Source organism: Oratosquilla oratoria, chromosome 33, assembly GCF_046742065.1.
Source record: "Oratosquilla oratoria isolate Oo_2021 chromosome 33, ASM4674206v1, whole genome shotgun sequence".
Taxonomy (NCBI): Eukaryota; Metazoa; Arthropoda; class Malacostraca; order Stomatopoda; family Squillidae; genus Oratosquilla; species Oratosquilla oratoria.
This window is the reverse complement of record NC_134809.1, coordinates 15,666,969-15,694,645: the sequence shown is the minus strand read 5'-3', so window position 1 is coordinate 15,694,645 and position 27,677 is coordinate 15,666,969. Positions and strand designations below refer to the sequence as shown.

Sequence of the window (27,677 nt, the reverse complement as noted above, 5' to 3'; positions counted from 1 at the left end):
CTGGGAAGCTACATGACTGACAAGTCTTTCTCAGCTACTGGAGAGGAGGTCCGCGATTCTATGCATGGTCTCTTAAAGACGCCTTCTCCATTCGCAGCATGTAACAATGTACTATTGGTCTTCTCCTCTCTCACCCTGTCAGCGGGGTGACGATGTCAGAACACACTTACTGCCCCTCCCATCTCAGCACTTCAGAGATGAAAGGTCACCCTGACCCCTGGCATATCGCTCAGGACATACGCAGTGCAGTGAGGCATAGCGCATCCACAACACAGCGTGACAGTCAAAGCTAGTTTATATCTACCGATTAACGACACGGCGAATCCTCCCCAATCGTTCACTCATTTAAGCTTAGAATCGATCCGGGGAACTTCTCTTTGGCAACATCAATGGAATATAAAGTGAACTCGGATTTGGGACAATTTTCTGACGAAGAATTCACGAACTTTCCAACTCATTTGATATTGTTTAGGGATTCATTTGTTGCTCACGAACAGTAAGCAAATGAAAACGGTTCAACTACTAAATGTGTTGGACGGAACTACAGAGGACCGCCATTGACAACAGTGATAACACAGGGATATTTATAACAACAGAAACTAAAGCACCACTGGGTTATGCTGGACAAATGGTGACAACAGTAGTAGCATCGGTATCCGTACCATCAGCGATTGTGGTAGATGATAATGACAGGGACAAGGAAATGGTGAGTACGCAAGGAGGCGCGAGGAGGGAAGGGAGGAGAAGATTAAGATGAGGAGAGAAATAAAAGGGAGAGGAAGAAGGAAGGAGGAGGAAGAGGTGGAGGAAGAAGGAAAGACGGAGGAGTAGGACGAAGAGAAGGAAAAAGAGTGAGAGAGGGAGGAGTGGGGAGGGAGAGTGGGAGGGGGAAGAGGAAGAGGAGAGGGAGTACAAGTAAAAGAATTAATAGTAACACATAAGACAGAGGTTGTGGTAAAGGTGGCTGTAGCAACTGTGATAGCAGGAAGCCGTATTGGTATCAATAGTACAGTAGTAATGGTTAGAGTAGCAATGATACCAACTGCAGTAGAACTATCAGTGGCAGTTGTTGCAGTACTCAGCAAATGGCAAAGGCGGGAGTGAGGCTGAAGAAATGCGTTTGTGAAAATAAGATTTAGTTTTTCACCAAACATTTACTCAAGGTCGGAATCATGATAAAAAAAAGAGTAGCACTGTTTACTCAAGGACGGAATGATGATCTAAAAAAGTAGAAAAATCAGAGAAGGTAGTGGTGCCTGTAGTAATTTTGGTTTACGTCAAAAACAACAATAAATAAATCAATGTAAAGAAACTTATTTGGCGGGAGGTTTGAAATTCCAGACTTTTTCAAGGACTCCAAGGAGCGTCTGCAGAAAACGGGATTGTAAGCACCGTCTGAGTTGTGCTGAAGGCAAAGCTGTGAGGGTGTTTGTGTTAGGAAGTTTGAAAAAGTGATGGACTCGGCACAGTAAGTAGATGTGGTGTGGTAGGACATAGGATAGGGGGGGCTGGATGCTGTGGAGGGTATACCAGCAAAAGGGGATGAATGTGGACGTCCTGCATTGGAAGAAAAGTGTGAGGAGAAGAGATTCCTGTGGGAATGCATATTGGGAAAAGGGAGCTAGTGTGTGTGTGTGTGTGTGTTAGGAAGAGGACCGGAGCGAGCGGTCTAGTGCAGGAGATGATGGGTAGAAGACAAGTGTTGTGCGCGGGACGAGACGCGTCGGGAGGCGACTCAAGGCGAGGGAGGGGGAGGGTGGGGTGGTGGGGAGGTTGAGAGACACTTTTACAGAAGTGAAAAGAAAATAAGAGACAGGTTGGGCGAGGCCAGGAGTGAGGAGAGTGGGGGGTGGGGGATGGTTGGGGGGGATATGGGGTGTGGTTTGGTCGGTGAGGGTCCTTGACTGTACGGTGATTTCCTGATTCTGTGGATCCTTGACGTGTAGAAGTCATGGCCATCTAGTGCGCGTGCGCGAGTGTATGAACATGTACACAGATCCTAGCTAGCTTAAATTGGGAGGTGATGAACAAAAAATCCCCCGCAGGTATGTACGAATATATGCGTGTAAAATAAGAATTTATCGTAATTGATGTGCAGTGAGGGTACATGCAGGCCCAGTGGCTTAAACAAACGAACGTGTTCGTTTGTCGTTGAGTCTTTAGGTACGATCACTATCCAACGATAATGCAGAAATGCACCCTGGGTTGGACGAAGTACAACTGTTGGCCACGCGCTAAAGAACAAAATTTTAGTATATATATATATATATATAATATATATATATATATATATATATATATATATATATATGTATATATATATATATATATATATATATATGTGTGTGTGTGTGTGTGTTCTTTCTTGTGATGACGTCTGATGCTAGGTGGGCTGGACTGCACGTAGCAAGGCGTGGAGACTGTCGTAAAAGCAAGCTATGCAGTCACAGTAAGATTTACTTGAGGGAAAAATAAGTTCTTCCTCATTCTACTAGAATGTATTGCTATCAAAAGGGGTTTCAAGTCACATATAATTGCATAAGCACCAGTCAGTTTTACTGTCTTGGTCACAGAGGCAAACTAAAAACTATTAATCCTTGACGTTACTACGACAGTTTTTCTGCGTAGTTTGTTACCAGGTGCCAAGTTTGCGACCCAAAAGTGTCGAGAAAATTATTTTCTGGAATGCATGTTAGCATTCTATACAAATGGATCATAAAGGAATTAACAGGAAAAACAAACATAAAATAAATTGAGAATAGAACAACACCATACCCAAAATGCGAACGTTAACTCGTTTTTTACTGCACAAAGACTCCCCAATTTTAACGGGAATAGGGGCGTGGATTGAGCCCTGAGGGCCGTCCAACCGGGGGGACTGCGGAGCTATGCAACGACAACAACAACATCTCGTAAAAACATAAGATGTCCTACATCTAAGGACATCATTATTTCCATTTTAATAAGCAACCAACACCCAATTCACACGCTAAACTAAAACCATAAACTTTGCTTGTTCGAATCCACAACTTAACCTTTTGACATCGGAAAGAATTTCCCTTGGTTGAATCGAAATGCTGTGTAAATATTAATCGAGACAGAACTAATCCTCTCTATTACTGTAGACAGAAGTCTTCCTGCACACGTATACAATCGGAAAAAAATAAATTTTGTATTTTCTTATATAAAAAGTTAGTAAATCTTTGATATTTTTTTCTTTAGCCTCATCCTCCTATTGGATACACATACATAAGGACACGATCACACACACCTAATCGAACAAGTACACATACCTTGACACACAGGTGTGCGCAATAATTTTATTCAACAATCTGTCTGTCTGCCTGCCTGTCTGTCTGTCTGTCTGCTTGAGCGATATCTCGTCGCCTGTTCCCGTGTGAACAAGGACAACTCTCCCATTGTCTCCATTCACTCCGCCCGCTAGGTCGTGCATCAACAGACCACGACGCCAACATGGACATAAGGAGTGGAAAGCAACGGTCAGCGTTTTCTTCCACTGGCTCGCCTTATATGGCCAATACAACCAGAGGGGATTTAGCAGAGAAGACGAGGGGATTTGAACTCTTTCTTTACTTCCACTGGGAAATATGGAATTCTCTTCCCCTTGGACACTTTTAATAAAAAAAAAAAACTGAAGTATCAAGACGCCTCCCTAACAACAGAACTTGAATTTGAATTTCGATGTCCTTCGTTCTTTTCTTTCTGGATCGGTCCTCTCTGAGCATTTTATTTTCCTTTTTTTTTGTGAGGGCTCTCTTGCTGTGTGTGTGTGTACATACATACACACATACACACACACACACACACACACACACACACATACATATATATATATATATATATATATATATACATATATATATATATATATATATATATATATATATATATAGCCCAAGTGACAACAGTGATCTCTCCCAACGTGCCACAGCGGCCCCATTGTGTTCCGTTCTTCTTCGGTGTCTTGTCTTGTCTTGTCACTATGAAGCCCCGGGTTCGATCCAATGACACTCGCCCTGATTATCTGAGCACAGCAGAAGATGGCCGTTTGAGAAACAGTAAACAATATCCTGACTAAGCTCCTAACTTAAACAGATAAGACATTTCTCACTTCATTTACGGGGGAGCCAATAATAGGGTTCTCACATAGGCCTTGATATACGATGCTGGCAGGTCAATCATACACTCGTGCGATGGTACCCAATATATGTCATTACAGCGTTCATGACCTGTTTCGAAACAAACAGTCCAGTTGAAGATACACTTTCCCTGACTCTACGGTGCCTTCTGCCACATTTCACAGTAAAAGTTGTGTCACTATATCATCAATACCACTATTCTCAATGACTTGACTATCGATGCTCTGCAGTATATCAACACATGCAACAGTTGGTTTCACTTATACGTACTACAGTGGCTGGCGAATTTTGCAAAGTTTCAGCAAATGTATCCCTTAACATCGAACATTTACGATACAGATAAGATTAATCGGTCATGAAAGATATATTCATGTTGTAAATCTACGACAGTTCTCTCCACATCATATTACAAGTACAAGTGACTGCAATTTGGAAACACGTATCGGGAGACGAACTGAATAAAGACCACTCTTTGAATTGGGTAATTAAGAGAGGAAATAATAATAATAATAATAATGACAAGACTCTGAATTAGCGTGGGGATACAGACACCATTTCTTCTGCGTATCAATAAGGCTAAGAAGGGTCAGACCGACATAGACTAGAAATCCACTCTTTCGTACTTTCCCTCCATGTTCTAGTAATTAGGGGAAAAGGTATGCTTTGAAACGGCTACCCCACCTTCTAATGGGATTAAGGCGTTTGCGTGTATAAATCTTACATAAGCTTTCAGTAACATCAAAATATACATTGCACATATAATGCTTCTGTTTATCACATGTCCACGAGAACGATACGGGCACAGGCAAAGGTATAATACCTAGATACTATCCTGACAATTAACGTGGCACAAACCTGTTATGCAGTTGTTTCAACATATCCACAACATACGAACATTTGCAAACATACTGACATTCATTATTAACTCCTGTCTATTGCAGTCACACATCATAAAACTGTTCGTTTAATTTTAGCTTTCATGATTGTCAAGCGCATTCTAGATCACTACAGTTCATCCTATTGCATACATCCTGGTGACTGTTCGTTACACGAAACACTTTCCCCTTCCGAATCCAGTCCCATGAAGGTAGTGTGTCTTAGCCATTGGGTATGCAACAAGGATGGTGAATCACTGACCTAACTGAAGGACTACCCATAACCCGTTGCTCTTTTGCCAGTTAAAATGATAAAGAAATGATCAAAGTCATCTAGAGAACACTACTTCGTATGGTCCGAGAGGCGTCAAAGATAGAAAACGACGACGACAATTGAACGGATAACTTTAATATATAACAAATTAATATGACGGGATAATATAACGAAAAACTGCGTTTCTAGGAAATCTGAAAGCTATTAACCAATTCATCCAGTAATTCTTGTTAAGAAAATCTCCACCAACTTAAACGAAATAGTGTTGGGTACTTAGTACGCATAATTCCTCCCATACCCTCCATGCAACTGCTGAGACAGATACCAAGAAATCCCAGAAACAGGTTAAAATCGTTTGGCGTTAGCCACGATAATCTCCACAACTTCAGTTATCGTGCCGAAATTGTTTATTTACCTAACGCGAATTAAAGATCGTATATACATGCAATCCAGACGACATATTTGATAACCAAACCTGCGATCACTGTTAATTAACACCGTCCACCATAAACACCATATTTGGGCATGATGTTGTACACTTTCATGACCACAACACGTGTATTTTTCTTACCCCGAGAATGTATTACACGAAAATAATTACAATCTTCAAGTTTCTGTCTTACTTTTATAGCTTTGCATACATTGTTCACGTTGATGTCGAAGGTCTGCGCATGCGCACACACATACGCACGAACACACACATAAAAGAGTCGTGCCCCTACTTTTGGCTACGGAAGAGAAAGGAGAAATTGACGCATTGGAGGACAAAGGTCGCGTGAAGGCATGAAAGGATAGCAGCAGCAGGGAAAAATATTCGGCCCGCGACACCACAATCTTGAAGTGACGTGACCCAAATTTGAGACATGACCCCGTTAGAACGACGTGTCTGGCTGTGGCAAGGCGCTATTAGGACTTGCGATTCAGTCCTTTGATCCTCGCAAGAGCTGAACTATCAATTCTGGTTACCAAGCATGCGCCCTTCGTCCACGCTACAGTGATAATAGTTCTTGTGCTTCTCAATCGAGTGGAGTTAGGCTTCTTGTTCTTCTTGCCTAAGTGGGGATGGTCAATTGCTGAACGGACCTGAGGCAAGCTTGACGCTGTGAAGTACTACGCACACTTGCAGAATCGTATCCTATGTGGTTAGGTCTTGTTAGAAACGGCGATGTTGGAGACTACAAGAATTTCATATTATGCAAGGGGGGTGATGGAGTAAACTTTTAACCAATCCCTACGCATGGAGGCAAAACCCTCCATCCCCTCCCCCTCCACCTACGAGAGAAGGAGGGAAGGCGCTCTCACAACGACGGCGTCACCCAATGAAGCAACGAATACCCGAATCCTTAGCTTAGCTTATGGCATTCTGTTGGTGATCGAGGACGACATTGCTCTTGTGAGGTACTACCCTACGTCCACTCGAAAAAAACAAGTACTTCGACATTATGAGAGCATGTTTACTAACAGCCAATGAAGCAACGAATACCCGAATCCTTAGCTTAGCTTATGGCATTCTGTTGGTGATCGAGGACGACATTGCTCTTGTGAGGTACTACCCGTCCACTCGAGAAAACTAAGTACCTCGACATTATGAGAGCATGTCTACTGACAAAAGGGATATGATTGGAAAAGGGTCCGCTGGCAGTCTGTTCATTCATAACGAATTGCTACAACATATTTCTACAAAACTTTTACTAAATATCATAACTGCACGCTTGAAAGTGCCGAGGAATTAATTTCCTCGACTGTACCTTAATCAAGTCAACTCTACTTCTCAATTCTATTTCGGTTCGACTTCCAAGAAAATAACTGTCCTATTTTTCGTGCCATGCTCTACTTCTCTACCCAACGATGGCAAGAACGTCTTCGAAGATTGTGGAAGACTTGGGAAGGGGTAGAGAACGTCTACATTTATCACCATCGTCATCATGATGATGACTATCATGATCATTCTTATTACTATTGTACTGTTTCTATTCCTGAGCAGTGTGCTGAATTCCGGAAGCCAAACTTATCCAACTTCTTTACTTTGCAACCATTTCCCTCTTTACTGCTACACGTGCAAAACAAGTACGATCAGCTCCGTCTTCTCTATTCGGTCGACCAATTGGCTCTTATCAGACCAGGAAGCAAGAGCATCGCCCGTAGGCCACTGTGTCAGAGGATACGATGGGTGGATGCCATGACAACCACCAGCATCACATTCGTCGTAATCTTCATCCCAAGTCGAGGACGCGTCCTCGATGGCGGTCGAAGAGTATGAGGAAGTCAGCGGGACGGAGCGAGGAGGTCCTGCTCGAGAACGAGGAAATAGATTCGAAGGAAAACAAGAAGTTTAAGGGGGGAGGGAGAGACGAGGAAGTTGCAGGAAGAGGACAGGATCCGGCGGCAAAAACACTCGTGGCCGGATGCCGGAAGAGACGGTGAGCCTGTGCCATGGCCATGCGTGTTGCTGGGGCAGACACTAGGGCAGGGTGGCAGTGTCACGTGAGGGGAGATACCTGGGCCACACGGAAAAGAAGGCCATACAGTGCAAGGTTCTTAAAAGTATGGGTCACAAGCTTTCGTGTTCAATAGGTCACCACGTCGAAAACATAAATAATGACCAAAAGGCGCTAATCACCATTATCATCATTAGCATAACAGCCATGCAATAGGATCGCGAAAGTAATACACTCAATGTAACTGGGTCGTGATGAACAAGGGTTTGAAGAAAGCCATAAAGGACGACGAGAAAGTCCAGTGTGCCAGGATAGGAACACAATAACTGTACTAAACTCAATGGATGAGAAATTATATGGATTAATTCCGTGATTACAATGGCACATTTAACTCTATTGTGGCGACCGCCAAGCTATCTTATATTCATCTCCAGGGGAGCGGATGGGAAGGAAAAGCTTCAGTTTCTTGCTTCAGGTCAGTGCGAGTAATTGCAAGGGAAGGACGAGTCTGGAGTAGGCTCCCAAAATAGAAGGATGCAGGTGGAAGCGGTCGGGAGGCGGACGTGGGGGGGAGAGGATACGAGGGCGGGAGGAGGGGGAAGAAGGAAAAGGGGTGAGGGAGGTCGGGGTGGGAGATCACCGTTGTCCACTTCCGGAGGCTGGCGCACGAGAAATAACGAAACACGGCCGCATGGGGGCTTTTTATGTGGAGATGCCGGGGGTTGGGTGGGCAGGAAGCAGAGGTCATCGCAAGGACGAGAAAGGATGGGTGATAGGGGGGCACAGGTACTGGAAGGTTCCGGTCAAACGACGGAGGAAACAAGGTGGAGGATGTGCTCGGGAGCAGGAAGTGGAGGTGGATCGACAGGAACCTAGAGTGGATCCGGAAGCAGGAAGTGGATGGAGGAGTAGGACGAGGAGGAGGAGGAGAAGTAGGACGAGGAGCAGGAAGAGGATTTGGAGAAGAAAGAAGAGGATGCACGTTTTTTTTTTCATGGATCGGAAGTAGAGAGTGTCTGTGTACGAGAAGAGAGACCCAATCATAATCATAGTGGAGGCTGAGAAGATGATGATGGGTTAAGAAAACTGTGTGAAACAGTACCCTCTTTCGAGCATATTGTTCATACATGGTCGTGATGACAACGATGGTGGTCTGTCGGGTGGAATGATCCTTTATCCTTTGTCCTCTTGTCAACTGGGGGACACTATCCTTCTTTACAGTGAGAGTAAAACGTACATTACACAAGCACGAAAGGGACAGGATGCTGATCGACCAGGGGCAGGAAATGAGTGAAGGGCGGAGGGGCACTTGAAGAATTTCCGGTAGAAGGGGGATGCTACATGTTTTGAGAATGTTAAGATGGCGAGAAACAGGAAGTGGGAGTCAAATTGAGCCGTGAAGCCTGGGAGGGATTACTGGTCACTCACGCAATGACTAACACTACCAACCTCCCACTGTCTCCATCCTCAATCATGCATATTATCCTATCCCCTCTTCAGTCGTGGTGTAGTGACTTAAGCCACGGAACCCCATGGTTCGGTACCGAGTCTAGCGCCGCGCTCATGGCATGAAGAGCATTCACTAATACCGCATGTCCTTACTGTTTCCTTTGAGCATGGTGTGTGGTATGTGTAAGGTCGAACCATTACCCGCAGATTGGAGTCTTATTCGGGAGGTGATAACTGTTTATCACGAGTCCAGCACGTGATCAAGGCCATGGTGAGTCATATGGTTCAACGTCATAAATACAAATGTTTTGTCCAAAAGACACGAGGACATTAAGTCTGCCACATAGCGTTTCTATATACCTTTCTAACCTCCCCACCGCTACACTTCTATCCTACACACAGTCGCGAGGGGGAGGCTGAGGAGGATGAAGATGAAGAGGAGGAGGAAGAGGAGGAGGAGGAGGAGGAGGAGGAGGAGGAGGAGGAGGAGGAGGAGGAGGAGGAGGAGGAGGAGGAGGAGAACCTGACGTTACCTACTCATATGAAATGGTCACTGCAGTATTGTGACCAAAGCAAAAAACAGACTAGTCTGAATTTTCTTAAATTTGTCCCAACTGAAGTCGTCGATTTTGTTTTTTCCAGTCGGCTGAAGCCAATATGGCGAGGTACAAATGCTGCACCGTACCCACATGGGACAGACAGGTCCTGCAATGGAGCATTAATGCTGAACTCGACATTTTTTTTCTCCTTGAGCGGAGGAAGCCGATAGACGTCTTTTTTTTTATTTTTTAATTCATAGTACCAAACACTATTTTGCATTTTTCTATACAATCACATCGGTATAATACGAGTAACATCCTTCACTAAGTTATTATTCTGGATGCTGCCACACAATTCTATTCGGATGAGGGAGCGTACCTACAAAGATATAACAGGACTTTGTTTTGGTTACAAGATTATCTTGATAAACTATGAGAGCGCCAATGAATACAAAAGTTTAATAATGAGAATAATATATATTATGAAACTCAACGGTAATCAAATATCGTATGTAACATACAATGATGGAAGGTAAAGCAACATTAAAGCTAGTGAGGATCACCACATTTTTTATTAAAAATGGATGGCGTTTTCCAGAAAAGAACAAATATCCCAGAGTACGGGAAGCGGGCCACACGAAGAATTGACCCCAGAACGCCCACATGAAGAATCGTCACACCATGAGATCCCACCTGAAGAATTGTCACCCCAGTACGCAGAATATATATCAACAGTGGAATAAATATTAGGTTTGGTTAGGTTGAATGAGGGTTATGCTTATTGTCATTAACTTATACAACCGAAGAATCGTAAACCCAGGATGGCCCACATGGGGGAATTGTCAATCTAGGATAGTCCACATGAAGAATAATTATCAACCTGTCGAAGTCTGGCATGACGATTCTTACAATCCTCCCTCCCACTCACCAAATGCATGGTGGGTCAAAGCAAACATCTTGTTGAGGTTATCTTTCGCGATAACGCCATCTCGGTCAGCAGGTCGTTCAACACGTTCTTGGATTATCTACTAAGACAAAACCCCAATCCACCGTTGTCGACATTTTACTACATTTGTTTACAAATGTGCGGCGGCCAATGTCGACAGAACCGAAAGTCGCATTTTCCGCGTCTCATTCGATTTTGCTTGTTTCAGATCGGCATTGTAACTGATTATAATTCTAAGTACTAAAGAATCCGGTGCCCTTTCTTGCAAAGCTATAGTATCTTTTATGGAGAACAATTACAATACGTTTAAGTTTATTAACTCATAAAGGATTTATTCACATACTCCTTTTGCATCTCCCTCAAAGACATCAGGGTTTGTAGTACTTAGAAATGGAGGCCACGGTATAGGCAGTCTCCGTGAACAACGTGGCACACATAGTTACCTGGTAACAAGTATTTGTTTCTAACGCACGTGCACACACTATTCACAGTAACCCCGACAGTATCCCGTCTCATCCCGTGCTGCATCCCAATCCTTCTCCTAATTCTTCCTCACTATCCCCATAGTCACAACCTTAACCCCAAATCTTTCGTATTTATTTCTCAAGTCATAAGCACCTGTACCTGTTCACTTCTTTTTTGATGGTATCCTCTATCCTCGGCCTTTCCTCTTCTTTCCCAAATATCCCATCTTAGTCCTCTACCTCCTCTTGGTTCTGTTTTTCTCCAAGAATTATTTTTTCCGACTTTCACTCTCAGTCACACTTACACTGGCCCAGATCATTTCATATCGTGAAATCTACTCAAACGTTATCTCCTGTCCCCCTTATCACCTTCAATTTGTCTCGTCCCTTCTCGCTCTCACCCCGACGCTTCAACAAAAGTGTGTGTGGGGGGGTCCTGAGACCGCGGTCTATTGGAAATAACAGCTTTATTCCCTTTGAGTATACGGTCCATAATAGCAGACACGGTGTCATCGTGTGGTCTCGTGTTGCCGCCAACGCCGCATTTTTGCATATTCAGCTTTGCGTTCCCTCATCTTCGCTTATTGTATTCACTCCTTCCTTGCACCAATTACTTCTTCCCTTCTCTCCTTACTCACGCCTTATATCTCTTTTCCCCCTCTCCTTTTCTTATCCTTTCCTTTATTGACCCCCCAGTCCTCCAACCCCAGGTATACCAACCCGACATCAAGTCTTGAACCGCCAGGAATTCGTTCCTTGTTTTGGGAGAGCGTGCAAACTAGGACGCCGTGTCTGGATGCGAGGCACCAGAAGCAGGTTCGAATCCCCTAGTCATCGTATGTCATCAGTAAAAGCACACACACTTAACCACCCTGCAGGGTGGAAAACGGTTGGAAACTGCAGTAAAAAAAATCAGAGCACAGGCGTCGATGCACTGCAGTACATAAGGAGATGCCAATACATTAATATTACGAAACGGACTAAAACAAAACTATCACATTAACACTACTACCAATTCATCGATACAAGTAACTCTACACAGTTTTGGCAAACCTGTTCTCTTCCTCTACATCTATCCTATCAGATTTCCGTTCCCTTCGTTTATGGTATCTTCATAGTTTTGGTAAATAAATTCTCTTTCCTTACACATATTCTATCAGATTTCCATTCCTTCGTTCATGGTCTTTTCATATTACAGCGCCATGCACTTCTATTGTCTTAGTTCTTATACACAAAGGCTATCGAATTAATGAGGATTATGTTGCATTCCCATGTAAAATGCGACTAAACGGGGTAGTGCGTGGTACTGCGGGCCTTTCTTTGAATTGAACACCTTAAAAAAAATGAAATTTGATACAATACATTGGGATAGAAAATGGCAACTAAGAAGTCCGTTGCAGACGACATAAACAATGCTCACTTTGAAAGTTCATCAATTATATGAACTATTATCAAAGTAATAAAGATTCCACTAAAAAGAAATTAATGTTTTAGTTGATATATTTCCTAAAGCATTGACACCTGTATTACAGAATGGAAAATACATATTTCTTGTCCCTCTGCACTAATTGCAATAATCGTCCTCGCATCACAAGCAGGTCAGTATCATACTTTCCCATTAACGTAAATTTAAATCTTTGAACGACTACATCTAAAGCATTTCCATTCTATCACAGGAAATATTTACGTGCCCACATTATTTTTTGTGTTTCTAAATGTAACTCTATCCTCATTCATCCTCGTTTTCTTCAACTGTCGTCTTGTTCGTTTAATCTGGTTAACATGACATTTTTTATTTATCTGAGTGGAAACGCGCTCTCCGGTGGCGTAACGGATTTTCCCGTTTTACATATTCGTGCACGTCTACACACACACACATACGTACGTACACACACACGTACACATCGCCTTCCTGCAGGACTGGGAAAACCCCTACTGACCCACAGGCTTCGTGTCCTTCTTGCATTTATATGCCAAAGTCGCTACTACGAAGCATTTCGAGAACAGAATACCGTTGACACTGACACAGCAATGAGCAGTGAAGGTAATAATGATACTGGATTGTATATCGATTTTCAGCAATTTTATCGCGACGATCCTCACCTCTGATCTCAATTCTTAACTTGCTAATACTTATGTATCGCCCTCCTCTCTCTCTCTCTCTTTTCTGCACCTGTACATCCGTGACCAACACTAGAAAGATCCGAGGGATTTTATTGAGCAAATACAATGTCTACTTCTTGTCATTTGGTATAATTTTTCTTCGCAATTCACCAAATAGTGAAGTACAATTTTCTTAACAGAAAAAAAATATATACCGAGGGCTCAGGAACAACCGCAACGTGATCTGCAGGGAGAAATCTATCAACCAGTGGGTCAGGAGTAGCGTGCATATATTACATGCTCTCCCTTTCTGGAGCTCCAAGCACCTCTACGGACCACCGTTCCCCTCCACACGCCACCATCAACCCAAAATAAGCGTTAACGACTCACACATATTCCCGTTAGGTTTTACTTTTAACCCTCCAACTGTTCCCCCCCAACGACCCGCCCTCTACCCCACCCATCCACCTCCACCTCTTCATACCCTCGCTCGCTTACACGCCTCCACGCTTCAACAGGTCTGTCTGTCTGTGGGTTCCTTGTCCGTTCTAGCGGCGGCGGCGCGGCGTGACCCCAAAACAGGCATCTCAAGCGAACCTAATCTTTATCACGGCTGACCCCAAAAGTACGTCCGCAGCACCGCGGCGTGTTATCACCATCTCAACACCTCCTGTTCCATTGACCAACTTAGCCTGTACCACTCTCGCTCTCTCTCTTTCTCTCTCCCTCTCTCTCACACACACACTCATACACACACACACACACACACACACACACACACACACACTCTCTCACTATTCTCTCTCTCTCTCTATCTCTCACACAGACATTCACCATGGTCTTGGATCACGTGTTGGACTCGTGATCGTCAGCTATTTTCCTCCCCGAAGAGAGCTCAGAACTCATATATGACCGATCTATGAGTAATACTGTGAGCTTACACGCACACACACACCCAACTACCCACCCACGAGAGTTGGAATGTGTGTGTGTGTGTGTGTGTGTGTGTGTGTGTGTGTGTGTGTGTGTGTGTGTGTGTGTGTGCAAATGTGCTACTCAATTATGTGATGTACTGAACATGCAAATAAGCGTGTGGACGTGTTTGTGGATGTTATCGCCCAACTTACCCAATTGCATTATACAGAAAAGGAGCTACATTAGTGAGATCCCGTCTCTTTATCCGACATCCCTAGTTTTGAAACCACTTGTGTGTGTGTGTGTGTGTGTGTGTGTGTGTGTGTGTGTGTGTGTGTGTGCGTGTGTGTGTACACATGTATTCATGTACGACTCCAGTCATTATGCATACATGACAAAGAACGGTTATGTCTACAACCTATTTCTTGCGGAAGCACTTTCACTGGTGTGTAAGTGTGGGATTGGAGGGAGGAGGGAGGAGGGAGGAGGGAGGGAGGAGAGAAGGAGGAGGGAGTAGGGGGAGGAGGGAAGAGTGGTCTGGATGACTGCCGGCGGGAGGGAGGGAGGGAGTGAGGAGAAAGGAGGGAGGAGGGAGGATGGAGGAGGGAGGAGGGAGGTAGGTGGGGCTATGAGAGAAGACCCTTGCGAACAACTGTACAGTACAGGTAACAATAGCTGTAACGGAGCCCCTCGAGTACATCGTTGATGTATATCTCCTTCGTTCCCTAGGGGAGGAGGGGGAGGGCGAGGGCGTCACGAAGGTGACTAAAATAGCTTGACGGAGGCGGGAAGACCAGAAGGAAGGCGTTCACCGATATGGACTACCAGCCTTTGGCTATCGACAGGCGTGTCATGGAGATGAATAAAATAGTCTGACGGCAGCCAGAATAAAGAAGACAAAGAGTCCCGCCTGGCCCGACCGGGGTTAAAGCCCCTGGCACGAAGACTTCTCACCTCAACTTTCTCTTCCATCAAGTCGATCCCAAAGAGTCTCCGCTCTAACATCTTACGTCTGGATGGATCTTACTCTCTCCTCCTCCTCCTATTCCCCTTCCACCTTCCCGCCAACACACACACACACTCCCTGAACCTTTTCCCCCTTCGGTGTTATTCTTTACATATTTGTTTCTGGTTACCGGTGGAGGATGGCAGTCAGGTGGGGCGGGCCACCTAGTTCTCACCTCTCATCCGTGGATTTTTTTTTCTTTTTCTTTTTTTCAAATTCTCCATCGGGTGGTCTTCTCCCACTCGACTCGACAAATGAACCCCTGCAACCTTTGTACGCTCTCACCCTTAACCTAATTCCTCCTCCCCACATGCCATCAAAACGGGAGCGTGCTATCACCTCAGACATCTTATCTACTATTCACTATCTGTTTAACTGCATTATTATATATTTGGCTGCAACTTCACCTCCCCTCCGCCCTCTTTCTTTCGGCGTGTTCCCCCGCTCCGAAATTTCTTCCTCTCTTCTCTCCATTTCTCCTTCACTCACTCCCAAACTCTACTGTCCTTGTCAACTGGTCTCCTCCCCAGTCCTGTCTCTCCTCCCCCCATGTGAATTTCACTGCCTACCCCCTCTAACACACTGCCACACAATTACACACCTAACGTATGCTGGCCTCTGGCCGCGACCTAGATAAGGTTCCATGGTTACACTACAAGTAGAAATTGGATCCCACCCTCACTCAGTCCAAGGGTCGTCGTCAGGAGAAAACCCAAGAATGACTTCCCGAATCTGGTTTGGGATGCGGCGTAAATGATGCAGATGGGTCTCAAGATTTCGAGTACAATGAAGTTCCCTCGAACGCACACGCGCGCGCGCGTTTGTGAGAGTGTGTTCGTGTGTGTGTGAGAGCATGAGCGAGCGTTTATTTCCACTACATTTTGAATTTTCAGTACTATCACCATAAACAACCCTAGTTTTCCTTATCCAACGGGTGTATATTGAAGAGAATAACTATTCCGACTCAGGTATCCACCACAAGTCCTCCGGTAATTGCACAGACGGGCTAATCATTTACTTTCACCTCAGTGAAATTCGAACCGACAAAGCTCCATCCCGACTACACCACCGAAGTACCGTTTTCTTCTGCGTACTCTGCGATAGCAGAGTTCTTTCGTGGCGGGTCCCTTCTCCAATGAACCAGTATATTTCAACTCCTCTAACTTGACCTTCTTTGACGTACTGTGGGGCGGGATTCAGATACTCCCGAATTTAGGGAAGGGACCTGTAGCTTAAGATTTCTATTTCTGTGCATCCTTTACTCCACGTCGGACATCTTGTTCTCTTGGGGATAATTTGACGCTGTGGATATCCACACTCTACGGTGTTTTTCGACAATTCGTCAGAGAAGGTTAAGTTTGGTCAAGCTCGGTTAGGTTAATGCAGCGGATCCTAAGTTAGGGAAAAGGACCTCAGATATATTGCGTGTGTTGTGAGTGCGATTATGTGCAAGATGGGACACGGCAAGGCCGTGGTGGTTCCTGGAGGCAGAACGGTGTCCTTATCAATACTGAACCGTGGGAAGAGGGGACTGACACTTTGTATACGTAACTTATGATAGTATGGTATGCTGTTGCCACCACCACAAACATTCACCAAAAACACCTTCATTGTCACAGATATTATCATTTCGCACACGACCATGAAACTCAGGCCTACTCTTAAAAAATGTACTTCTTGTGTTCCCAGTGGATCATTCTTCCGATTGAGAATTAAAAAACTTAACTTCTATCGTTAATTCAGCAAGAAATATTCCGAAACCAAGAAAATGATGGATTCAAGAAGCACGTATTGTATGTATATGAGTATGTATGTATACGTATATGTATGAATATGGACGATTTCTGAATTTTTGGGGATTCCCAATATAAGGAACTATTTATATTCTGTAGTTATAACTCATAATCCCTTAGGTACTTCCCAGGTTTCCTGCTCCCAAATCTGCGTCCTACTATAGCATATCATTCCATGTTCCCATAATTTACAGTCCTAAGCAGGTCTGTCCTAACCAGTAATATATTGGTTTTGTACAAATATGGCGTAGATGGAAAGAGGAAAGACACAAAACTTAATCCGAATTAAATCCTGACTAGTTTCGTCATAAACTTTCGGTTTAAGTCTTTTGTCTTTCCTCTTCAAACCCATGTCAACAAGTACTTAAATGTATCTTTGATATCAGTAGAAAACTAATGTACACAGGAATATATCGAATTGCATAGGTACGGTATATGGTGGAGGGTTACGCGTCTGTACTAACACGTCACCTATGTCAAGAACTAGGTAAATATATCTTTGATATCATGAGAAAAATAATGAACACAGGAATATATCGAAAGCTTAACAACGAATTGCATAGGTACGGTATATGGTGGGTCAGGGTTGGGCGTCTATACTAACACGCCACCTAAGTGCAACAACAACAAACATCGTCTTTAACACAGAACATTCCTAATAATAGTAACACCACCTACTGACTATTGACACTGCTGTACAATAGAGTTCATCCCAACTCTCACACAGGCACGGAAGTCGCACGCAACTACATGTACTCACGCCCTCGCGGCCGGAGTTCTATTCTTCGTGATCCTCCATACAACACCGGTTCAGAATTATCCCTGGAGCCCTCCTCCCCCTCCCAGCCACTCCCTCCGCACACCATAAAATGCACTTCTGCCCACCGTAACGAGTTTACAGTTCTCCGTTACCCACTTCACTTCCGACAGGGTGAAACGGGGATGAATGGCAGCAGCCAAGGGAGAGTACCATTCAGTATGGAGGGAATGTTCCAAACTAGACTTTCCACACCAACAAACCACATATCGTAAAACTAGTCCTACATTCTATAGCCAACTGTAAAGTGAACTTCACTTCATTCAGAATAACCTTGCATATACATACATACATACATACATATATATATATATGCAAAGTAGACCACTTGGAAAAAGAAACTAACGAAGCAGAGCGCTTTCGTATATTACATATTCAAAACTGTCCTGGTCCCTTTGTATCATGTATATAATGTCTATGTATTCCTATCACTATGTACTTGTTGCACTGAAGATGTAATATACGAAAGCGCTCTGCTTCGTTAGTTTCTTTTTCCAAGTGGTCTACTTTGCATAAGTGAACACACGTACCCGTGTTCTTATTAGCATATATATATATATATATATATATATATATATATATATATATATATATATATATATATATATGTAAACACTCCTACTGCAAGTTTCGCATGCGTGTAAATGTAGAACTCTAAGTCGTCATAAGGTGTGCGTGTTTTCCATTTTTACCTTTACCCTAGTATCGGGTATCTATCTCTGTGGAGCCTTCTTTCGATAGAACTCAGTGGCCATTTCAACCCTGACCCTTTCCACGCTTTTGAACACACTTATCGATACATAATTAGTGCAATACAACTACACCCAGATTCTAAAGTTCGACGACAATCAACTGCCAATAGATGGCGTCTCAGTCGCTACGTCGCGCGCTATGATGCAGTTTCCTGATAACCATCTTTATACTAGGATGTTGCATCTTTAGAGATTGGTTGAGTATCCAAGAGAACTAGCGTAGTGGGGAAATGTACGGTTGACTACAAGGATTAAAATCAGTGTTTTGTGCAAACTACATTTGGAACCCCGGAGCCTGCCATCTCAAACAAGACTTTCTGTAATCCTTTCATACCGAACACGCCCTTTGCAGACCTCTACCAAAGTTGACAACGTCTATTATGTGTCACTGGGTCACACAACTCGAACATAATCGGTGTACGAGTTGATTAGGACATTTAACATTCCCTCTCACGCACTACAACAAAACACTGCACCCACCCAAGGATCTAAGCGCGTTACTCCCGAGCTAGTAAACGTGGAACAGAGTTCGCGGACCGACGAGTCGGTCCCCAAAAGTGAAAAGTATGATTACGCGGGTGAAAGTTGGGAAAGGCATCACTGGCTCAAGTGATGTTTTGGCTCTGGCTTGCACTGTTGTGGAGTGTACTTTCAGGGTTTGTTGACTATATTTTAATGTTTATTTATCCCCTCTCCTTCGTCTTTGTTATAATAAAGGTTGCGGTGGAAGCTGGCCAGCTTGGTTTTGTTATATACAACGGTTAATTTAAATCAAACATTTTAATGGTCGGTCGACATTATTATTGTTATTTCATACAAGTATATTCGTCTACCCATTCTTAATACTGGTCAAGAATATTGACTATCAAAACAACACCTTAATCTTACTCTTTCACTTTGGATTTTTTTCTCTCTCACAATAAAACGAATGTGTTATGAAGACAGAGGAAGAGTTGATTGAGAAAGAATAGACATTATTAATCCTTCTCCTGTGGCAATCTTTTTCCACTGCTGAATAAAATCGTCTGAAGGCAGTTATAACGAACTGGTTACAAAATGCATCGAAAGGATTTAAACAAACACCACTATAATCAGAGGAGATTACGTCAGGATCCTTTGCGACTGAAACCGTCACTTTAACTTCATGTATTCAAGCTGTCTGGGTTAATGACAGTCACTGGTACCCAATAGATTCGAACCCCGGCCTACGTCGTGCAAAACGATGACGAACCAAGTCGACACAGCCAAGGTAAACATTTACACGCACGCACCATCCTACCTTGAAACATCTTTTTTTCCGGTTTCGAATATATTGTGTTATCCTTTCCTCGTTACAAGCCAGCATTACATTAGCTTTAATGCTACAATAAACTGAATCAGGTACACGATTAACATTCTTCAAACTCCTACAACGCTAGTCAATCACTGCATATTGTGCCACCCTGCGACCCATAAACTTAAAACTTTCAAAATTACACCGCCTCCTGTTACCTGATGCACCCGATAAACTGTGCAGCACCAAACACTACGTCTGTACCTAGTGGCCCCCAGCCTTCTACGTCCCACCCCTTCCTGATCCTTAAATAACAACTCTAGACCGTCTATTACTTTGCTTACTCACTAGCTTGCTTCTCAAAAGAGCTCCTCCTCTATTTCCGCCTTTTCTCTCTCAAGTCCCTGTGAGGTTCGCTATCCCATGGCTTTGCCGCGGCCTTGCGTACGTAGAAACTACATACGCACATGTACACACGCACGCACACATCCTTATCATGGAGAGCTCACGCGTACACGTGACGAGGGAGAGATTACCATGCCCAGCTCGCTAAGAGTCATGTGCAGGAAGCGTTCTTGTATGTAAATCAATACGGCGTAATGGGACGCGCAGGCTCGGGGAGCGCGCGGCGGCACACCACAGACAAGTCCTGAACAGGTATGGTAACCCCTTCCCGCAGTAGGCCTGGGCGAAGCAACAGAGACCGAAGTGCGGTGCGCACCCAGAGCCTCCGCGAGAGGGCCAGCCCAGCCCAACGGCAGGCAGCGGAGCGGCAGGCTCAGTCAGGACAGGTACAGGGGGCCGTCGACGCTGATTCTTGGCGCCGAGCACTCGTCACGTACCCGCGTCGCGGGTGTGAATGGCGCTTCCTGCTTGTCGCGGACACAGCTTGGCTTGTTTGCTTGCTTGGGTTGTGTGAAAGGCGCGCACGCGTGGCGTGGAGAGCGCGTGCAGGAATATGTGCGTGTTCAGGAAAGGGTGATTGGGTTCGAGTGAATACTGGTGCACATTGTGTTTGGTCGGATAGCCAGTGCATGCTCGGAGTTATGTATGAGGGAATGTCTTGTGTTTGAGTATGGGCGTTTGTGTCTGCTAAAGGCACAGTGCATGTGTTGTCTATACAATGCACGTGATTCTGAAGTGCGCAAGAATATGTGCGTTGTATCTGTACCCAGTAGCGTATCCACGATGCCTACGGAAACTCTTGTTTAAATGATTGCGCAGAATCAAATGTAGGTAACTGTGTACATTGGTGGGAGTATTTCCGCCTAGTTTAGCGTGCGCTTACATTCACGATTTATTTAATAATCCCCGGCACATAGTGCCAATTTCGGCAGTTTTATCCAGCCTCTAGGAGCATCTACGTATACTATAAGGGGTTAGCGAAGTTTGTGTAGCTTTATATATGTATGCGTGTTCGGATACAGGTGCATAAGGTGTCTGTGTTTCATCAGTATAGGTGTGTTTGTCTTCTTCTCTTAAGAAGTATATGTTAGTGTTCCTTTAGTTTGGGTGCCAGGGCGTAGCAGGTGACCTGTCTCCGTATTTTACGACCCCGTTAAACACCTGTGTGTGTGCATACACTATATGCGGGGTAATTCAGTAAATGTAATTGTCTCAGTTTATACTCTATATGCGCGTGCAGTATTACAAAAGAGACCATTGTTTTGTGCAGAAGTAAATGTTATATGTACATATATCAATAAGCAGCTGGTATTTGTACTTCGTTTAGTATTAGGAAGTTATAATGTATTAGCATATTTGCGAAATGAGACTTGTTGACCCACTGTCGGAGAACGAGATAAGATGGACAGAAAATCTGTATATTTCGACCACTATCTGCATTAGTGGATCACCACAGATTTCCAAGTTCGAGAACTTTGTGGTATCTTTGCGAGCTGACAGATGGCGTCTTGCTCGCTGTACACTCACCATGTTGCAAGTAAGGCTGAGGGTTATAATTATACTGAATTACCCCCAAAATTATACCAATCTTTTGTGATGCAATTCATCTGCAGTTAAGGATGCCACAAAGCATATTGTTTGCATGCTGGGGTAGAATTGTTTCTGTTTAAGAATACGCGTCTTGCTTCGGCATGATCAGAGAGAGAGAGAGAGAGAGAGAGAGAGAGAGAGAGAGAGAGAGAGAGAGAGAGAGAGAGAGAGAGAGAGAGAGAGAGAGAGAGAGAGAGAGAATTACCATACATATGGTGCATACAGAATAACGATCCCTCCCTAAAAAAGAACTTTACCTAGTCAGAAAGCGTATGTATGACATAAATTCTTCTTAAATCAAATTGTGTGTTCGTTATGAGGTCTATATATGATGTTAAAACTACCGAGTACAATAGAACACATTTCCTTACAAAATGAGGCTGCTACGGATGCGTGTCCTTGGTCAAGTACGCGTCTGTGTTCGTATGCTTAGTTTTGCATAAAACCCAAGCGTCCTGTTTCTGCTTACATGTGCGATACGTCCGACTTGCGTTGAACACGTACAGTCGACAGAGTTCGTTCACATGTACAAATACGCTGTCTCTCCTTTTAACTTCCCGTGAGTTAGTATAACCCTGTATCTCTTTTTAGCTTCCCGTGAGTCAGTATTACTTATTATTATCCTTGTCAAGAACAAGGTCATGCTAACGCTTGTATTCTGTGACACTGGTATGACCTATGCGGTCACATGATACACAGTGACATACGAAATCAAAGACAGAGAGTGTGTGTGTGTGGGGGGGAGGGCTTCTTAAGTATTCCGTCTGCAATTACCGAAGATGTGGAGCCATGAAGGTGGCAAAGGAGAAGTTTAAGGTAAGTAGAGGAACGGAAGGAAAGAAGTTAAAAGTGAGATTAATTATTTTTTTCGATTGGAGGTTAGTCTTCAACTACACACACGCGCGCGCGCGCACACACACACACACACACACACACACACACACACACACACAGAGAGAGAGAGAGAGAGAGAGAGAGAGAGAGAGAGAGAGAGAGAGACCAACACCCCACTCCCTACAACCCAAGTGACACACACACACACACACACACACACACATACACACACACACACACACACACACACACACACACACACACACACACACACACACGCATTCATATATATGAGCTCTCTTCCGGGAGGGAAATAGCTGTCGATCACGAGACCAATACGTGATCCAAGACCATGGTGAATCACACACACACACGCGCAGAGAGAGAGAGAGAGAGAGAGAGAGAGAGAGAGAGAGAGAGAGAGAGAGAGAGAGAGAGAGAGAGAGAGAGAGAGAGAGAGAGAGAGAGAGAGATACACCACCCCCACCACCCCCAGACCCCAAGTGCCACATGGCCCACAGATCGGGCAGCAGCGCTCCCATTGGCGCATGTGGGCCAGGAGGCGAATGACACGTGAGTGTGCGCGCGAGGCGAGTATTCGACTTGTCCCACACACAAATTGGTCATTTCCTTCCGAGCACTCTGGCCGACTCGTCATCGTCATCACCGAGGAGCCGAACGTATGAACTCATCACCCCCCCGTCGCCAGATGCGGAGGCAGTGCCTCACGCTGACGAACGTAGAGTGCCAACGGGAACAGAGGAAGCAATTCCCTTTGCTTCGTTCTGCGCGTTCGTTCTCGTGGTGATGCACACATGCAGTGGGGAACGCCCAAACACGTTATTTTCTTCCCTGGCACTCTTCCTGGCCCTTGAAATAAGCGACGCAATTAACGCGAGCCAAGAACATATTCGACACTTGAATGTAAAGGTACCCTTTGTCGTCATCAAGGGCACTACGGATATAACCACTTTCTTGTATGGTTGGGGGATGTGCCAATACTATTTCTGGTAAAACTACTCAGTGCACAGGAATGTCATCACTGTATATGAGTAAATATGTAATATCTGTCACAGTGTGTGAACCATAACAAGCATCTCTGAAATGCTGGTTCTCTTTACGGTTCTTATAGTGATGGTGTCATCTCATTTCGTGGGAGTTCCTCACTGCAACTTGTTAATGACACAATATCCTACACTGTCACTTATCTATTACAACATAAATAGTTATTATGGCACTAAGGTACTTATCCACGACTAACGCATAGTAAGGTTAAGTTTTCTTCAGTATCTACCCAGAGCAAAGAAGATTAACAATTCAACTACACTCAGCTGATCCATCATAGAAGTTAAAGTTTCAACCGTATTCAGTGACTGACCACAACTATTCACCACGGTGTTGATTTTCATCAACGCTATAGCAGACTTGCTTTGGGCAGATACTCAAAAAACCTAGTGTGACCATAGGAACACACAAACCAAACCACTGAAAGCGTGAATAAGGGCATAAAGTCAATTAACCTCAAGAAAGCTTACCTTGCGTTAGCATGGGACCAGAATGATGAGTTTGTACTCTGACGTCAGCCATGCAGACCTTTTGCAAGTAGGAAATGCAAGCGTGACTGTCTCACACCAGCAAAGCACCAAATATATACCAAGGACGCCGTAGATAACTGGCGTTTATAATAACCGAGTCACTAATCCGAAAAAAAGGCTAGACACTAATAACATCCGAGACTGGAGGAGCGAGTACTTTCGAAAAGCATCGTTGACTGGGAAACCACTCACTCAACGTGTCTTTGGGTAGTCTCCACATCTCACCACAACAGTCAACAGATTCATAAACATCACTGAGAGAACCACCATAAACACGTCATCACAGTGACACTACACCGCAGTGCCTCCTCGGGTATATAAGACACAATCCTCCACACTTAGGAAGGCGCACCAAGCCCCACGCGAGAGGGCGACGACTGACTTGATAGAGGCGTGTTGCTCGCGCGCGCACACACACACATACGCACACAGTGCAGAGGCCGCTTCTTGATGCGGGGGCGCCTGGCCGAGTACTAAGGCATCCCAGGTGGCGAGGCGCAGAGGGCGTGTGGACGGACAGCGGTGGCGGGAGGGGGCCGGGAGGTGGATAGAGGAGGTGGAGGAGGAGGAGGAGGCCCGGGCACGCACGAGGAGTGAAGGCGCACGTGAGGCTACGGCAGTTACGGCCAAACTAGCGGGCCAGTGAGAGTAGTAGCGAGGAGCCAGAGAGCGAGCGACAGCGGAAGGGCCTCAACCCCGCGATTGCCGTCGCCGCCCACCGGACCGACCCGAGCCGCACAGCTTTCTCTTTCGTTGGGAGCTGCGCCACTTTCATTCCTCACCATTCTTCTACTGCAGCAGCTGCTGCTGCTGCTGCTTCGCAGTCTGTGCTCCCCTGTACCAAATCGGGAAGTGAACTGATACAGAGAAAGTAGGCAGGTCGTCAGTCGAGCGGAACACCCGTGCCTGCAACACGCGGGGATATGCAACAAGACGCCAACGGCGGGGTGGGTTAGGGGGGGGGCGAGGAAGGGTCGAGATGGAGATGGGTTAGGGAGGGATGACGTGCGACCTGGGGCAGGCGAGGTGAGGTTACGAGGGTCTGGTCAAGAGGGGACACCTGTCGGCGGTGCCAACTGAGGTATGGGTAGGGAGGTTACGGTCCATAGCATGAGGTCTCTCCTTTGAGAAAATAGCTTCGTTATACGTAACAGTCATGTTTTGGAGAAAATCAGGTGACAGGAGTCTCGGTGAGTGCCAACCCTGCCAAGGCAACGACCGAGTGAGTGCCAGAGAGGCCAAGGGGGGGGGAAGGGCCGTGAGAGGCAATGGCCGGCTGACGTCTTCGCAAGCACCACAGATGGCGCAGTGAGTAGTGTCGGGGACCCGGAAGCCTCGCGCAATTCCGTGCTGCTGTTGTTGCTTGCTGCTCTGTCGTCGTCTACCTCAGCCGAACGCTCACTGACAACTGAGAGATTGTGACAACAGAACCAACAGCAGCAGCAGCAGCAGCAGCTGGCGGCAATGGCGTTGGGGACGGTGCGTGGATTCGACGAGTGCCCTCCACGCTTGGCACCACCACCACCACCACCGCTACAGTCAAGAGTGAAGGTCTGGCGGCACCTGGCACTCTCGGGGTCAAGGATGGCGCTTCACAGTCACATCTCACTTCAAAGTTGCGGTCACAGTGGAGCGAGAAGAGGAGGACGGGGTGAGGGTTGGTTCTTTCTGTACACAAGGTTCTGAGTGGTAGCCTACTTACGTCCGTGGGGATATTATGCGACGTATGAACCCCTCCCCCACCTTACACACACGCGCGCCCACACACACACACACACACACACACACACACACACACACACACACACACACACACACACACAAACGTACACATACATACGGCCAAACATAAATGTTCTATTTTTACTCCTGTGCAACACTCGTGCTCGTGTACACGCACGTAAGCATGTACACGCGCACACACACGCACATTCATACATACACATACGCACACACAAATGCAATGTTCGTTTACCTTTACACTCATGTACATACACGCGCGCGCACACATACATGCATGCACATACGAGCGCGCGCACACATACACGCACGCACACACGGGCACGCACGCACACACACATATACACACGCGCGCGCCTCCCGTACACAGTATTCTTCTCTCTATTCTTTATACGCATACACACGCCCGCGCGCGCACACACAGGCTCCCAAAATATTATTTTCTCCATTCTTTACACGCCCCCCCCACACACACACTCGGTGGCGCGGTTGGTAGAGTCTCCGACTGTCACTACGGTGGTACGGGGGTTCGAATCCTGCCCAGGACTGAAATAATTTCAGTATCGCTGCCCTTGGAGTCGTTATTCCAACTCTCGTGGGCGGGGAATTGGGGGTGTGTGGGCGTGTAAGGTCACAGCATTATCCATAGATCGGTCATACGAGCTCTGAGCTCTCTTCCAGGTTGGAAACAGCTGTCTATCACGAGTCCAACACGTGATCCGAAGACCAAGGTGAATCACACACACACACACATATACACACACAGAAACACACACACACACACAGACACACGCACACACAGAAACACACACACACACACACACACACACACACACACACACACACACACACACACCTTTGTTCCCACAAGGTTCAAGGTTTGGTGCGTCCTGGATGGAATCACCGGGCGCCCTTCGAGCGCCGCCTGGCATTTGCTACCCGGAATAGGAGACAACACAGAGACAAGAAGAAGAAGACGAAGAAGGAATCTTCCTCCTCCTCCTCCTCTCATCGTCGCCCCTGGTCCGCGTTCAGCTTCCTTCCTGTTTTCCGTGGTCTCATTTCCGGAGTTGTATATTCGTACTTCTTTTTTTTTCGATCTCCCGCTTACATTCTCTCGCTAGTCCATTTGATCTATGGTTCGACTCTTTGGCCTGGGGCCCGTGTAGTCTCCGTTTTCTTTTTATGGTTTTATATTTGTAGTCTCCTTTTTACTCCATCGGATTAATATAGCCTCTAGTTACTTCCTCTCGTCTTCCGGTCCCCCCCCCTCAATCTAACTTCCTTTTGACCTCTTAGTATATTCCCACTTCGTCTCTTCCTGGCCCTTACGGGAACCTTCTATTATCATCTTTCTTGTTCTTGTTCTTGTTCTGCTTTTTCTTCTTCTTTTTCTTCTTCTTCTTATTTTGCTTCTTCTTCTTTTGCTTCTTCTTCTTCTTTTGCTTCTTCTTCTTCTTCTTCTTCTTCTTTTGCTTCTTCTTCTTTTGCTTCTTCTTCTTCTTTTGTTTCTTCTTCTTCTTCTTCTTTTGCTTCTTCTTCTTTCTTCTTCTTCTGCTTCTTCTTCTGCTTCTTCTTCTTCTTTAACTTCTTCATTAACTTCTTTAACTTCTTCATTAACTTCTTTAACTTCTTCTTCTTCTTCTTCTTTAACTCCTTTTTTTCTTCTAAAACTTCTTTCTCTTCTTCCTTTTATGCTGTTTCGTGGA

General features: G+C 45.2%; 1 protein-coding gene across 6 annotated transcripts in view; it reads right to left on the bottom strand.

Annotated features, from left to right (window-relative positions):
* LOC143017784 (uncharacterized) overlaps positions 1-27,677 on the bottom strand; it is a 74,653-nt gene that overhangs the window by 16,425 nt on the left and 30,551 nt on the right. For 2 of the 6 annotated variants that reach the window (XM_076172668.1, XM_076172669.1), the window contains exon 1: positions 24,169-25,147. The exons of 3 other annotated variants lie outside the window; for them this stretch is intronic. In XM_076172668.1, the coding sequence (XP_076028783.1) occupies positions 24,169-24,220 (52 nt within the window). In that variant the 5' untranslated portion in view covers positions 24,221-25,147. Of the gene's footprint in view, positions 1-24,168; positions 25,148-27,677 lie in introns of those variants that run through there. One more of the 6 variants, XM_076172667.1, reaches the window with a different exon arrangement.